The 17,372-nt window shown below is 38.3% G+C and overlaps 1 protein-coding gene across 4 annotated transcripts in view; it reads right to left on the reverse strand.

Annotated features, from left to right (window-relative positions):
• Nucleotides 1-17,372, reverse strand: part of ntrk3b (neurotrophic tyrosine kinase, receptor, type 3b) — a 210,592-nt gene that overhangs the window by 110,836 nt on the left and 82,384 nt on the right. For all 4 annotated transcript variants that reach the window (XM_003437694.5, XM_019360768.2, XM_013265484.3 and 1 more), the window contains one exon: nucleotides 6,018-6,086. In XM_003437694.5, the coding sequence (XP_003437742.1) occupies nucleotides 6,018-6,086 (69 nt within the window). The remainder of the gene's footprint in view (nucleotides 1-6,017; nucleotides 6,087-17,372) is intronic.

Consider the following 17,372-nt stretch of genomic DNA (forward strand, 5'->3'; position numbering starts at 1 on the left):
GATTGTTTTATTTTTGTGCACATTTGATTATAATTAAGGAACTATTGTTGCAGAGTTACCAACATCCTGGAATAGCTTATACCCGTTGAATCATGATGCTTTATCATTTCAAAGAATATATCGTTTTTCAAATTTCATTGAGAATAGGCTGATGACATTAAAAATACAGCACCACAATTTAGCAGCACCAGTGTTAAGGGGTTAGGTGGGGGCTCTACTATTTTGCTGTTTGTTACATTCTCTCAAAACTCAGAAATAGGTTTTGGTCTTTTCTGCTTCTTGTGATTTTTTTTAGACACACAGACTGGTGAATGAGCAGACTTTGATACTAGCTGTTTTCAGATTCCTCAACTGAAAATCTTTATGTGATTCCCTTAAAATCTGAGCTTGAGGTATGACCCTGAAAACACGATTTGTGACATCACGCCTCGTTCAGAAATCCTCAGAACTTTCCCAACTCTAATATTGATAACTGCACCATGTATATTTTCATATTTGTGTACTGATACACAGATTTTGGATGAATCCATCTAAACAATTTTAACTTAGACACAAAATATGACTCAAAGCAGAACATGTTCATCTATTACCAAACATTAAAGGGAACCTTTAATATGATGTATTTAGCTTTTAATTCAATTTTAACTTACTGGCTTTAATCAAACCTCGCTACATACCTTAAGTGTGCATCATCGCAGATATGGTGGAAAGTGAACATACAGATAACCAGTATACATTGAAATAACTATCTACACTACCATAAATGAAAAGTGCATTTTATATGAATCTATCACACAGTCATACCTAAAGTCAGAGCAATTGCGTCAAGTAAGAGCTTCTGTCATGCTGCAGTGGGATTGTTTCCTGTATTCCAGGACAATTACTCACATTTTAATTTTATAAATTCTATGTCATGTAAAAGTGGTTGGGGTTTCAGTTTTTAGGTATTCATGTATCTGACAGTTTTCTTCACTGTATGTGGGGTAGGGTAATTATTACACAGGTGTAAACACACACTCGTGAGCTTTGTATGACTATTTAAATGTTTAAGTGGTCCAGTTATGCTCATTCAGATCCGTATTTTTATTCTTGGACTTTATTAGAGGAGGCTTGCATATTTCACAGCTCAAAATAATTCATATACATTTTTCTTTTATTTATCATTTTATTAACATACTGGGAATTGATTGATTGAATTGAGGAACTGCACCATCTGAAACAATGTTAATCATTTTAGTTTCCTTCCCTTTAAGGCCACCCTGCCTTCAAGCCAACTATCTTGAGATTGGCTGCTTTTCCCAAACAGAAGGTTGACTAGCGTAGGGCTTGCTGCTCAAAGCCAGATCGGTGTACCTGATGTCCCCTCTCAATAACATCACACAGAGCCAAGTGTGGAAAAAATAAATCTCAGAAACCAAGTGGTTATTATAGTATGAAAAGTGAGATTTGGCTCACAGGCATAACTTGTACATATGCTCTTCTCATTTTTGAAACTTTGGCCATTGTAACAGAATATGATGGAAAATGGGGAAAAAGCACAATAGATCCACATAACCTAAACTGGTTTTGATGGATGTAAGCATACAAAGCGTGCTACAGGCGATAAAGTAAAGTTCCTCCAGCTGTCCTGTGTCAAACTAAGATTAAGCCAAACTAAAAGATGACCCTAAGACAGTAAAGACATCATCTGGTGTGACAGAGTTTTTTCAGCCAAGTGTTAAGTGTCTTTATGCCCCACCAGTAGTTCAGAGGTATTGTTTTAAAAGGGAAAGGCCTTGTATTTTAAATTTTTACTCGTGGCTGCTTTCACAAAGATCTGTGTTGACAACTTGACACGTTTTCTTCCCTCTGCACAGATTGTACCCAGCAGTCTGAGTTTCAGAGCATGTGGTGACCTCTTGAAAGTCTAGGCCACTGCTGCCCCCAGTCAAGTCTTTTCCACCACATTTAACATTTTAATACTCCTTTACCCTCATGCGAGTCAGTCTTTGATGTTTCTGAAAAGTCCATGTAAATGTCATGCATTTAAGTAAGTCTGTCCTGAGTGCAACTAGGTCCTAATAAAACGAAGGTTAAACTTTAGCAATTTACCTGTCATGCTGCGCTTGGGAATTCAGCATTTAATTCTTTCTAATCACCTGGCAGTCATATCACAAGATTACCAGTTTGATCCATTCATACTTCACATATACTCAAAGAAAACTCCATTTTGCAGCGAGAGGTGTGAATGTTTGACTTTGCGTCGGCCGCTGCTTCCCTGAGAGTTGGGATTAAAGAGCCGCTAACAGAATAAAGGGATTCGAGAGGCGCGTTGCCTCAGGCAGATCGCGTCAGTTGCTAAAGAAGAAGAATATTTGCAGCCGTTGTATGGCTTATGATTGGCTGGGTTTGCACCACAACGCGGTAGCTCCAGTCCTTTGGCTAAAGGGCACACAGACAAAAAGGCAGAGCCGATTATCTGTGTCTCATCCAGAGGCAGCACGCAGCAGACATCCATTGTATGGCTTCAATGTGATGTTGAAGCCTTTCACAGGAGTCACAAAAGACTTGAGATTATTGAGATTTCCCTGATAGTATTGCCATTGTTACTGATATTAAGATATTGCAAGGAGTGTGAAATATCTGTGCAACCAACCTGCAAAACAAAGTAACTGTTTTAGAGTTACACTTTAGTGGGCTTGATAAGAAGTGTTTGATAAGAGTAAACACATTGAATGATAGCAACTCCTTCACCCTCTTCAGTTTTCAATGTTGTCTCATTGTAATGGGTCCACTGTAATAATTGGTGAATGAGGTGCAGGTTCAACGTATCTGAACCACAGCAAGCTACTGAGAATTTAGAGGGTGTTTGAGGTTAACAGCAGTCATGCCTTCATGTTAAAGCAGCTGTTGCGCACCACTTTCTACTGATGGAAACATGCTTTACACCAGTTTAATTATGTGTAAAGCAGCACTCCGAAGCAGGAAATGCAGCGTTTAATTCCAAACTTGGCCAATCAGTGCTCCTTTGATGAAACTGTGTGTTGCTTAATGGTGTTGTCAGTGAGTACTTTTATCGCTTTTTTTGTATCACCTTTCTGGTCAGCGTTTGATCTGTATTAATTAAATTCTTTTTTTAAACTGTTATTTGCACGTGCCATGTGGTACGCATCATTTTCCCCCTTTATTCTCATTCACAACAACTTGTGAAAGCAATTAGAGCAATGCTTTAAGTAGCAGTAATGATACATACAATGAATTAACCAACAGAGACACTGTTATTTTAAAGCTTGTAAAGGACTTCCAGGCTTAAATTAAACCATTTGCACATTTCCTATTCATTGCAGGTCACTGTCACCACTGTGTTGCAGCTTTGAAATTGGTTCACTTTCATTGTTAAAAAAAAGAATGAAATATAATTACAATAACAGTGCCTAGAGTGACTGAGATAACACGGTTTAGCGACACCGTCGTGGCAAAGGGCCACGCTCTCCTTTCGTCACATAAAACGGAAATTATTTCAGCTGGTTTGATCTTCCTCTATTTACATAATATCAGTGTGGTTGAGCAGCACGGGTGGGCATTTATCATTGATACTGCATTTTGAAATATTCTAATAATTAAAGGCAATAGCTGTCCGGTGAGCAGGATTCATTTGGTATGATTGAATGATTGGCACTTTCCAAGCCAATTTGGTTTCGGGTGACCATACAGACACGGTAAAGAGAGTAATGATGTCAGGGACACGTCGCCGACTCATGATAGAGTGACTCATTTCCTATTAGCAAGGCCTGATTCCACATGGTTTCCTTTTTGCATAACGCCTCGACCCACGTCTGTGCCGCCACGCCACTTCGACTGACACCTCTTAACTAAACACACAAAATGGAATAGACATAAGCCCTCACTCCTCATCAGCATTCAGTAGGAAACACGGGCATCACCCTGGCCCTGCTTTTCATGTAGGAAAACAAAGACACCATTTGTACGCATCTAGAATGGTTGCTTAAGAAGAAATAGGATTGCACATCAGAGCAAATCGTGCCCTGTGAGCTGTAACAGTGATTTGGTTCAGGAAGAAACTGAGCTTACCATTTTAGTTTTCTTTGTGTGATTTACATAGTGATTTCAGGTCATTTAATTGTTGAATTACACAGCAGCCTTCAGTGTTTACTTAGGGGAAAAGGTCCTGATCTTGTGTGTGAAATTAAAGCTACAATGTATCATATATTACATGCTAAAAAAAGTGCTGTGTTGCTGTTTGTTATTTATGGCAAAAATGTACAAAAAGAGAAATAAGATTTATTCTGCAGTTTTGGCTATTAGTTTCTTTGCAGATGAATCTTTCTATACATACAGTATTAGTCTAGTTAAACCACGTATTGTTACATTTTTTGCAGCCTGGGTGATTGGAGAAAAGATTTTTCAGTGAAATCTCTCATAATTCATGCATGCATCCATCCATCCATCCATCCATCCATCCATGCATGCATGCATGCATGCATGCATGCATATCTGGGTCTGGGTCACAGGGGCAGCAGTCTAATAAGAGATGCCCGGACCTCCCTTTCCCCACTTATTGGCCACACCACGGCGTTCCCAAGCCAGTCAAGAGATGTAATCTCTTGATTCTGACCCTAATTGGACATGCCAGAAACACCTCAACCAGACGGCGCCAAATAACCTAATCTCAGCCAACCTTTTATGGCAGAACAATGCTACAGATTTACAATAGTATGCGACTTCTTAAAAAAGGGCTATTCCGTGTACTGAATATGCTTACTTAAAGCCCCTGAGATTTTGACTTAACTTTGCTTTTTAAGGATTTCTTTAGAACATAATGTATTCATGAATAAATAAAGCCAAGGTTAAAAAAATGATGAGTTGACACAGAGAGAAAAACACAAATAGAGAAATCTCTCATGTGAAAAAGACAAAAAATACTGCTCATGTGGGACCCCAGGTTTTCAAGGCCTTTAATAATCATTTGGAAAGCTATATTTTACACTGTGATCTGGAAGAGAAAAATTGTGAAAAAACTTTGGAATAGATATTGTATATGTAAGTTAGACCCTGTATGAGTAATAAGATGAGCCAAATGCCAAACTAGATTGAGAACTGGACAGCTGGTAAGACAACAAATGTGAAGAATTTCTGTTTCCAGTCAGAAATAAAATTCACAACCCAATAACAGGCACAAAGAGGGATTCAGAGACCCATCTGCCTCCAGTGCGGGCTCACAGTGAGATGACACTTGTGTAGCTCTGTTATAGGGTCTGGTGTGAGCTGCTTCCTACACAGAACAAAAAACATCTCTCCGTAATATCGGTGAGTCCTGCAAGTGTGAGGGATACGTTTGAAACTAAATGTCCAAAATGCAAGCCTACAACATAAATGTTAGTAGGGTTTTCCCTCTGCTCTGCTGTTTGCAGTGTACGACCAGAGATCAGCATTGTGTCGTGCTCTCTGTGGACCTGCTCTGCTTCTACCTCTGAAAATAGCACAATAAGGAGGCCTGCTTGAAATAGCCTTGTATCACATCCTGCTATACCACAGTTTTATATGCCAGGAGGCGCATATGAGGAGCGCAAGCGTTCGGAGAGCAGCCAAGGTTCATATGATGGACAGTGCTGACAGGCGTAATGATGTGTAAATTACAAGCGGGTCGACATCGCAATGTTCTCCCTGGTGGTGAAAGAGCAAACTCATTTCATAAACACAATGATCGCTAAAATATTCATAACAAACAAGGAAACGGGGTCAGACTCCCTTCTCCTACCAGGCCATTAAATTTCCTTTGTGCACGTTAATTAAGTCAACAAATGACTTATAAGATCACAGTGCCACTATAGTGCCTATAGGTCCAGTCTTTTGCATGCGCTCCGACAAATTAGAGGTTTTGTACAACAAAGACAGGAATTATAATGGTATGCGGTGAAGACAATTTGTATTGAGGCTGATAGTACGTAGGGAGCGGTGATAAAGTGCTGTAATAAAATACAAACAAAAGGCAGCGAGACAGATCAGACGAGACTTACAGCTCTTGGAGTTGGAGGTGCTGGAAGAGCTGCCATGACAGAGTGGTGAGAGGATTCTTTGACAAGTTTCTGTAGAAGAAAGAAAAACAAAAGGAATGTTAAATTGAGTTATTTTATGTGAATTATTTTTGGTCCCTTCCTTGATGTCATGTTTGTTCTGCTTTTGTACGATTTCTTCTCTTCTCTCCTGTTCCATTTCCGAGGTCTTTTAGTTCCAGAAACCCAATGGCAAAGCTTTGTGGGGTCATTTTGACATTTTCTCCCCCTTTTAAGCTAAAAGGAAAGTTTTAGTCTCTTTGGGGTTTTTTTTTGCAATGTTGTATATTTATTTTTAAACAGAAAAAACTGGCATTTCCTCATCAATCTAGAAGCAATGACCTATAAACACAAGTTTATGCCTTAATAGATGTTTGCAAATTTATAATTTAAGACCAAAATTTTAAATCCCTCATTTAAGCGTTCAGAACCTTACCTGAATACACAGAAGGAGCCACAATTGCAGCAATGACTCTACAGGCTTTGGATTCAGTTAATGTTAGAAAAACATAATGTTTCTTTTTGTTCAAATAGAATGTTTTGCAATGTCAAATACAAGTTACAAAACTCAACTCACATAATTTTGTCAAGTTTATGGGAGAAACGATTTCTAAAAGTTGCTTTGACACATAACTGTAGAGTATAAAAACCGCTAGAGCAAATGATGTGTGTGTGTTATTTTGGGGGTGGACAGTGTCAATCAATTTCAGTCTGAAGGGGTATTCATCTTCTACAGTTCTGACCAACTCCCTGTTCCTGGTGCTGAGAGGCACCCCAACAGCAACTGCCATACTTTACTGTTAGAATTGTATTAGCTAGATGATAAATGATAAGGTGTTCACCCGATACAGCGCTTTGAGTTCTTCCCAAAGTTTTCAGATTTTGACTCGTCTTCCAGTTCACCTTATTACAAAGTGAAGCACCAAATATTTTTGATTACTGAATATGATAAGTAAGTGTAAATGTACAAAAAACCACCCCCAAAACAAAACACACTTTCACTTTGGCATTACTGGTTGCTGAGTGTATTAATGGGGAAAACACATTTATTCATTTAAAAATGGATCTGCAAGTGTCCAAAAACCAAAGAGGTCTGAGTATTTTCTGCAAATAACAAAGACACATTTTAGTAAGACAAAATTAAACAGCCTAATTGCAATGAGAATCCACATGCCTGTATTAATGGATGAAAATAAGGCAAAGTACTATTGACAAAGAAAAGGGAACAGCCCTGGCTGAGTGGAGCTTCAGGGCTCAGCCAACTCAATAAAAGTAAGTTGACCGCTTTCAAGTCAAATAATTCAATTGACTTAAGGAAACCCTCCGGCTTAGGAAGCCATTAAATTCAATAGCAAACAACCAGAGACTTACAAGTGATTTGACCAGAACCTTGAATTAGTTTAAATATGAACATCAGGCATCCATGAATACATTTATTAAATCATATAACCTCTCTGTAAGGGTTTTAAAATAGCAGTTTATCATAAAGCAGTGTACAACATTGAATCCTATTAGCTGTATATGAAGCATCAAAGTGCTCTATTACATCATGAGAGAATCGTTTTATCTGATCATTGTTTTCTTTGCTGTAGCTTCAGAGCAACACTCGCCCACTGACTCATACATTCTGCACATTATTGCTGCTTTGAACTGATATAAAAGTAAGAGCATCTATAAGAGGAGGAAAAAGTTTATTCAGTCACAGGAAATGACATGATGTAATTTATGATACATATACTGAACTTTAAAGGAGCAACTCAAAATATAATTCAGCAAATAGATAACAGGTTGATTATCAAAATATGGATAGCTAATTAGTAAAAATTTTAAAATGAACAGTTATCTACATATATCAGTAACATCAGGATTGTATTACAGAGCATAAGATCATTATTAGAATGTGTCTAATAAAAAATATGGAACTTGTATAAACAGTGTGATATATAATTTAAACAACATTAAATTCCCATATTTAACATCATAAAAAAAGCATAAAAAGTGCCAAATACACACAATAGAGTATGCAGTTTTAATATTTTCTCTCTCTCTCACACACACACACACACACACACACAGTCTAATATGTTAATTTGTATGGAAGACATTAGATGCTCCTGTATCCAGACGTGTCGCTATGGCAACAGGGAGCTAAGGATGTTGCAGGTCTGACTTATTTCCTGTGATATCACACATGCACTCACACATGCAAACACACACACTTGCAGATTAAAAAAAAATGCTCACAAATTTACATCTGCATAAACACGCTCACACGTATTGGTTAAACACACTTGAAATGTACGCTGATGTGAATGCTCTAAATAGAGGAGATGTGTGGCAGAATATGTAAAGATGCTGCATGAAATTTCATCTCCAAAAGGAAACCTGTGTTCCCAAAGGGGTTGTATTATGCACTGAAAGAATACATTATGGGAGAATGAGAGAGAGAGAGAGGGAGAGAGAGAGAGACAGGGAGAGAGAGGCAAAAGGTGGGCAAGCAAACAGCAGCTCATTAGTTGATGCAGAGCAGGGCTGCTCAACTCTTGCATCAAATCACACACACCCCGAAATAGACACACGTTTAGAAAACAGATCTCCAAATAGGCACATGTCAAATGACAAAAACGACATCAGCCATACGTCAGACCAAAGCCCTTATAATCTAAATACATTAGACCTGAGAGCTCCAAACGAGCAAAGATTTCAGACTCAAAATAGACCTACACCAAAGCACAGTATAAGATTTTGTTGCTTATTTTATATGCTACCCTAAATGGAAAAATTAATCATTGTAATGCAACATGTCATGAAATCTCCACCCTTAGCCCAAGAGGGCAGACAGCACTAGCAAAGATCCAATTTCATGCATTAAATTTTTGAAAAATGTTTTTCTAAAAATATATAAAATTGCTCCATTTGCAGAATTTTGTTACAGTAACATGCTATGAAAAGCTGCATTTTCTTTGTTTAGTAATATCAACCCAGTGAATAAATTATTTTACTAACTACAGTCACAATGTAGGGCCATTTATGACTTCTACAATTTAAAACCTCAGGTATGTTTTGGTATGCTCATAACTCTATTATACTCTATTATAAACAGCAATTTAAGTCATAATATATGAATGTCTTTAAACCTTATTTTTTAACTTCCATTACTAACTTCAGGTGGAAAACGATGGCTACGTCTATCCTGGGACAGGATGTTGACAACAAGCTAAACTGGAAGACCAGTACAGAGGCTGTGTATAAGAACAAGATGAGCAGGCTCCATTTCTTAAGTGGTGGAGATTTTCTATCACTCACTTGTGGGGAACATAATGTACTTTGCTGTGGTCCACGGGGAGAGTAGACTGACTCTGTGATTGGCTGCCAACTGACACCTTTGATGCTGTGGTGCAGATGAGGCACCAGAGTTTTGTCTTTTTTTTTTTCTGGATGATCTTGACCACCCTCTGTGGCACCATTTACTGGACAGGCAGCAGAGCAGCTTCTCTGATTCAGCTCCATGGTGTTCACCACCACTAATCACCACATGGATAGTTCATTTAGATATACAGAAACAAGACTGAAGCTATTAAGCTATGAAAGTAAAGAGTGGTAAAATACAGGGGAATTATTTTTGACGAGGTTTGACATTTTAAGAAATTGACAGAACTGTGCAGTAAGTCTATATGCCTGACTGTTAGCTTAGATTAACAAGTGTAAGAATGTGAGAAGATTGGAAGGCTTTAGTGGCGCTGGTAGGGTGCTTTTTCTTTCTTTTTTGTAGGTGAGCCAGACTAAATGTTTCCCTGTTTGCAGTCTTTATTTTAAGCTAAGATAAATATCTGCATGTAGGTATATATTTAACAGACTCGCAGCAAAGAAATTCAATTATTTGTCACCATTACTCTTCTTTGATTAAAATGTAATTCATAATGACAAAGTGTGAGCAGAGACGCAATATATTCATTTATTTTTATATATGGAACTACAATGTGACTAAATAATCAGTGAAAAGCAACTCATGTTTTAACTATTAATACTCATGAGCCTTTCAATTAAGTGACAAATATGTTTTAGTTGTTCTATGCTTGCATACACATAAGTAGAAAGGAGGAGAGGAGGAGTGCCTTCTGAGCACAGAGTGAGACCTCCTTCACATCTCCGCCAGGAAGTGTTCTGTTTTCAAAGGTCATCCTTCGCATCTCGACAAGAAATGTCAGCTAAAATTGGATTGGGAGGGGGTAGTAAATGAATTAATAAATATATAAACAAATCAGAAAATAAGCCATCAAAGACAAGGGAATGCCAAAAGACAGGAGGTGAGGAAGGCCAAGAGCTGCAGAGTGGAGGAGGGAGTGATTATTAAATTAAAAAATTAGCGATGTAGAAAATTAATCTATTTATAAACTAAGCAGCTTAGTTACCAGGCCTAGAAGGCTATACCATACCACCTCCCAACACACACAACCACATACACAGTATATACTATACACTCACATACACTCAGACTTGCACTGCTATGACTAAACTGTAAAACAGCATCAGCATCCACACAACAGCTTTTAGTCACTGAGCCACAAATCATCTCCACTACTTAGACAGCGCTCATTTGAATAAGGAATTATAATTATGTGATTCACATGAAATTTTCATTAGGTTGGGGTAAAGGAGAAAAAAAAAAAACGCATTACAGCGACGGATGTATCTAGGTGTTAATATTGATGACAGCCTTGGCTCCCCCAGCCACAGGGTGACGAAGTGAATGCTAAACTAAAACTGGATGTTTTGCTCCTCTGCAGAGGAGATGCAGCTCCTCCTCCCTCTTCTTTAATAATTCTGTTTGGCACGGATGCCACTGGGAGGGCTTGGCCACTTGAGAGGGTTGGCTAATTAGTGCGGCATTACTGGTAGCTACTGTCTGAGTGTGGGGGAGCTCAGTGGATTGACATTCAGGACCACGCGGAGGAGAACCAGACAGCTACTGAGCGAGATGTCGCAACGGATCAGCAGAACGGACGTGGTGGAATCTAGTCATCATCTGTCACGCTGAGGAGGAGCTGCTAAATTTTGCTACAGCAAAACATACTAATTGCTTCCTTTTGCAACTGTTCATTTTTACAGCATTATGTTAATCATAAAAATATTTTCAATATTTTCTTAAAATGTCTGAGAGCTCTTTATTTTATGACTAATGACTGTAATTGCAAAAAAATCAACAAAAACAAACACTTTCCAAAATTTGATGTCTAGCTTTGAAATATCATGGGTGTCAATCTTAAAGGCAAGTAGTTTTCCTCAGTGCTGAGATGCTGACATTTTAGGGAAAAAAAAAACAAAGAAGAAAAAAAAAACGGACTAAGTTTGACAGCAGCCATATGTAGTTTATGAAACTGAAAAATGTAAAGGTGGACGCATTTTAACCTAGGTTATCTCTTGTCTGAAGTGTTAGCTACAGTATCAGAACATTAGCCTCCAGATTACTTAAAAGGCAACTACAACATTACATGAAATACATCAATTCAAACCTGTTCCACTTTAACTTTTATTTAATCCAGGAAAAAACACCCTCTTTACCTGGAGACACCTTCATTATTCTGCTGTATTTCCCATGTTGATCCATTGCCTAAGAATTCATTTCTGCACATCACTTGAGGTACTCCTTGAAGTAAATAGTTTCCCTAATCTGCTAATGTTCATCTTACTACAACCCCAAACAATATCCTATATCTGGAAGGTCACTGATAAAAAGTCAGCTCCACAGAGGAACACACAACTTTATAAACTGTGCATTGATCTATACCTTTCCAGCCAGGTGCATGCCTCCACCTGATAATGCTCAGAACTTATTTCATGTCTTTCAGGTCACTTGGTGTAACACTATGCATTTCACGATCCATAGGTTCATCCCTTTATAAAGCTTAAATATACTACATGCAATCTCGCTGAATGCATCCTGTAATGTGGTACTTATTATAGGTTTATATGCATGTCCCACCATAGCGTGTATTATGTATCTTAGCTATATTAAGCTACATTCTTATCTACATTCAGGCTGGAATTTTGTGCTTTTTCTATTATCCAGTTATTATTTACCCCCATCACTGTAATACTGTAGCCAGAACTGCCTGCTCATTGACTAGATGATCACGGATCAATAATTTTTATGCTATTCCTTCTACTTTTTATTATTATTTTTTTTTAAATCAGCTCATTGATAATTTGTACTTTTGTCTGAAAGTGTAATGTTTTTGGTGCTGTGGTCGACTGGAAACAAGCATCAACTAATACACTGGGTCATATGTGTAGCAGTTTTACAATAAGACTCGAATCTCTAACAAGCTTTTTATCTTTAAACAGCACATTTTTTGGATAAAAAGCTTTAAATGTGCTACTCTAATGTAAATCTGTTGGCTCTTTTGTAATTCCTATATTTATATCCATTCTGTTCAGGGTGTACGCTGAAGTCACATGACAACTCAAACAGGTTTCTGGAGCTGCCATGACCCTGAACTTGATCAGTAGTTAAGAAAATGGATGGATGAATGGATCCTGTTTACAGTGTTGTTATTGCACCATCATAATTAGTTTTTTTTATTAGATTTGTGTGCAAATGAAAGTGGTTAATATCACAGATTACGAGTCTTAACTGGAAGTCACAATGAATGAAATCCGTATGTTTTGTGTCTAACTTCCCCCACCCATCTCTCCCCTTCATCTCTGTGGTTATAGTTTGTCTCTTACAAGATTAAATCACATAATGTTGTTTTGTAATGGTTGAATCTACCAGCTGGAACAATGAATTTCCAATGCACAGAGTGAATATTTTATTCCTGGCTTCCCTTGTGATGTGATGGCCCTTTACTCTACCTTCACACTGCCATACTGTCAGTTTAACTACATTCTCAAAATCTGCTACAAGCTTCCCTCCTGAGATATTTTAAAAAGGCAGCACAGGAGTGGGTGGGTGAGCACATAGCTAACTAGCCATGAGAAGCTGCTAGAAAGGCAGGCCATTACAGGGAAGAACATTTATGACCCTTTGAGAGAGTCCCTGTGTGGGTGCCCGTAGGGTTTTGTTGGAATATAAGAACATGGCTGTAGTCTTGGTTTCTATTGTGGTTTATGTGTTACTGTATCAGCTCATCGTAACCACATACCCCCTTTTTTCCTTCTTTATCTAATTTGACTCTGTTTTATGCCATGCTCATCTGCCATGTAGCTTGTCATCCTCATAGATCGGACCAGTGGTCCCGTTCTGTGGTCCAGTCCTCATTCTTCATCCAGCACAGTACCATGACTGTTTGGAACATGGCTCAGTCTGATCAAGGTGCAGCAATCTGTGCACCTGGTTTTAAAAGTGCATCTAATCTGTCAAGTTGTGGCAGCTATGGTTTAATGTGAGCAGGCTTGCCTCTGTGCCTCTCCTATCTGTAATCACTTACTAGTTGAGACTTATTGTCTTTGAGCATCACAGGGTGGTGGTCACTTGCAGCCTTGGTGTGTTTCTGTATCTGCTTGTTTGTGGTTTCGTTAGCTCTCTGTGTTCTGTATTGAATTACTAGTGGTTACTCTGTAGTTCGATTGAATTGCTGTGCTGAGCCACTTGTTTGACTTCCTGGAGATTGGGCTATGCTTTGTTTTTCAAAACTATTGACATTTTATTCTTATGTTGCTCCTCTTTATATAAGTTAGTATGTAACAATCTTTAACTGTTATATTACCCATGTTTTTTTGTGTCATGTTTTTGCTAATATAACTAGCAGCTTTGTGAAAGAGGTACAAAGATACTATAGGTCACAATCAGCTTGTGTTATGCTTCTTACACTTGACACAGTAGGTCAGGAATATCCATCCATGAAACAATGTCTTTCCTATTACCTCACTACATAGTAGGAAGAGAACTGGGGGCAACTGTGGTTTTATATACAAGAGAAACAAGTAAATCTGATGTAAAATTACAAATTGTATTGCCAAAATGCCCCACAAATTCAGAATATGAAGATAGTACAAAATATGTGAGATTTCTCTCCTCATTCTTTTCTATTTCCCAGAGTTCCTCCTAGAAAATGTTTTTTTCCCCCCCACTTGTACATGCAGTCCTTGGACAATTTCAGTGAAACCATCACTCCAAGGCTTCAGCTCCCTTCAACAGAACACCTTCCTGCTTATGCTTTTAGGAGTGTCGATATTTCAAAGAACTCATGTTCTCATATGAATGCATGTTGCATATGTACACCTTGAAGTATTACATGAAGATGAGTTTTCTTGTAGACTCTTTGAGAGCAACAGTGCTTCAAAGAACCTTTTCAGCCACATCTGTGATAAAACCCCTACAAAATAAAAGGTCACATCATTGATGATGGTCATACTTACAAAGGTGTTTGTGGTGGGGCGTGGTCTGCGGTGCCGTGCAGGTGCGTCCGCCCTCCCTCCACAGCACCGCAGACCATGCCCCACCACACTGTTGCTGAGATTAGAAAAACAAAATGCAGTGTTTGTACAAAATGGAGACTAAATAGTACAGTAAATATGATTAGACATGTTAAAAGGAGGTAAATGATACTAAAAATTGACATCACACTTTCAAGGTACACTGCGGATTTATCGCTAAGTATAAAACCCATTTAGTAACTCTTAAACATGGTTCAGCCCACCACATTCTGATAAACAGATTGCTATCTTGACCGAAGTAACACACACACACACACACACACACACACACACACACACACACACACACACACACACACACACACACACACACACACACACACACAAAGAGAAACAGCACTGAATGCAGGTTTTACTAGTCGAATGAGCTGCTGTGATTCTTAGTAAACTGTGAAAATCACTTGACCCAGACTGAATGCAGCATACTCATGCAAATACTTTTCATGACTCAGTGATTAAAAATATATTTTTTTCAAATTAATTTTAAAATTCTTCTCTGCTGGTTATATTTGACTTGCATTTTCAGTTCAATTCAATTCAGTTCTGTTCACGCAGTCAAATTACAACAACAGCTACCACAAGCTGCTTTATACTGAAGACAGAAAACCCTCAAAATCAGATGATTATCTTTGGGCAAGCACCAGTCAAAAGTGGGAAAGAAAAACACCCTTTTAACTGGAAGAAACAGGAGAATCGGGCAAGAGCAGTCATCCCAGACAAATAGCTGAGAGAGTGAGGGGAAAGAGAAATGGGGGAGCATAGGGAGACAAGACAAGAAACAGTAGTCTTCATCCTCGCTGACTTTATAAATGACTAATTTTCATATTTAATATCCCAAAGATCCCTGCTTCGGAAGAGAAATAAATCCCTGGGGAGGTTTGCATCAGAAAGGGCATCCGGCACAAAAATCTATGCCACATTAAATATGGGGATCCATCTGCTGTGGTGACCTCTTGCGAATAAGAGAGTGACCAAGAAAAAAGCTACATAAATATTTGTATATTTAAATCTTGATCCAGTGAGACCAAAATCCCAAATGCTTAAAATTAGACATGACCGAATACCTTAATAGCTGAATTTTGTAGACATCAGAAAGTGTGGTATGTTTTAAAAACACTGGATTACTGTACAGTGGTAAAATTATTGTAAACAGACAGTTTTTTTTTGTTGTTTTTTTTGTTTTTAGACAGGAGGACGCTCATTTGTCTTTTTTGATTTTTTTTTTTTTTAGAGGTTCCCTAAAACATGTCATTGTAAAATGCAATGCAGAAGCTGACAGGCTACTCAGTGACTGTCTCATTTGTTTACAGTAATTACCCAAATGTCCCAAAATCAATGAGGTAATGATTTATTAATGCCAAAATGTGGGATGTAATTAAAATAGAATCATTTGCACAATGCTAATGCTGTCTGTCTTTTTACCCCACCCCTCTGAATTCCACCCTGCCTCTCCATCCTCTCTCCACACACACTTAGAAAATATACTTGTTTTCATATCTTAGTGAGGACATCTAATCAACACAATACTTTCTCTACCAGCTTACCTCAACCCCACCCATCAAAAACGCCTAAACCTAACCATAACCTAATTGTACCCCTGACACTAAAACCACATTTTGAGCCTGAAAAACACCTTCAAACTGGTGGAGATGGGCATTTTGTCCTAAAAAGTGAGCGTTGGTCCCCACAAGTATAGTAGAATGCCAATTTTGTGTCCTCACAAAGATGTCTAAGCATGTACACACACACATACACACACACACACAAACATTCAGTTCATGTAGTATAGTCGTTGCACTAGAAGCAGCAGAGTGCAGCCACAGTTCAAAGCCCCCAGAGAAGCTTTTGGGGGCAAACTCAGAGAAGAAAACATTCACCTGTCATAGCTGGTAAAAGTTTTATGTACTGGCTATCCTCTTTTGAGCTACTATAGCTTATGATTTTTCCAAAAGCATCAGGTAAAATCTTAGTCTTGGTATAAATTTTCTGTATTTTCAAAACATCACAGAGTGGTCTACTACCAATCTAGCATGAAGTTCCTGTAAATCATTCATGAAAAAGAAGAATTCATTTCATGATGTCGCCTGTGCTTCAGTGAGACAGCACTTGTATAGCACTACTGATAAAGGAAGCAGAATGAATGGGCTTAAAATCTCCCTCCTTAGGCAGTTCAATCACTGAAAATACAAAGAAAGGAAGTGAGTCCCATAAAATGTGTTGGAGGTACCGTATGGAATTCATTTCATCAAAACAGCCAGAGAGAAACTTCAAACAGCCACCACTTCATTATAATTGAGAATATTATTCACCCCAAATCTGCATCAAACATAGGTAAGGTTGGCTCTGGGGAAGAGGGATAAAAATAGTTGATTCTTTAATCTCAGAAAAATCCTCTGGTTGGGGTACATGTGTGCATGTGTTGCACTAATCGCACAGCACAGCTCCTCTCATCTGCTTTTAAACCTGTTTATTCCTCCTCCACATCCAACCCGGTTAAATAACGTCAAACTGAGACAACTATTAATGTATCCCTCAACAAGGTACGTAACTCTCAGCTGTTTTAGTAAGTCCAACTGTTTGTCAAATGTATAATAGCAGCTCAGAGTCTGTATTAAGGCTGTACTGGGCAGCCTCTTCAGCAGATATATGCAATCTAATGTGAAGTAGAGTGGTGCAGAAAAATCAGCCTGCAGCTAGCCATCATATTAATACAGAAAATAAGGCTTGCAGGAACATTTTGTGCACCATAGGTCTAGCAGGTAAGCAGCAATCAGCTAGGGTCAGGTAATCACAACACAACTGCAGATATTCTGGATATCACAGAACCCAACAAACAAACACTGTACTGAAAGAAAAAAAAGGGGGGAAGCAATGGTCAGT

The sequence above is a fragment of the Oreochromis niloticus genome, linkage group LG1, assembly GCF_001858045.2.
Source record: "Oreochromis niloticus isolate F11D_XX linkage group LG1, O_niloticus_UMD_NMBU, whole genome shotgun sequence".
NCBI lineage: Eukaryota > Metazoa > Chordata > Actinopteri > Cichliformes > Cichlidae > Oreochromis > Oreochromis niloticus.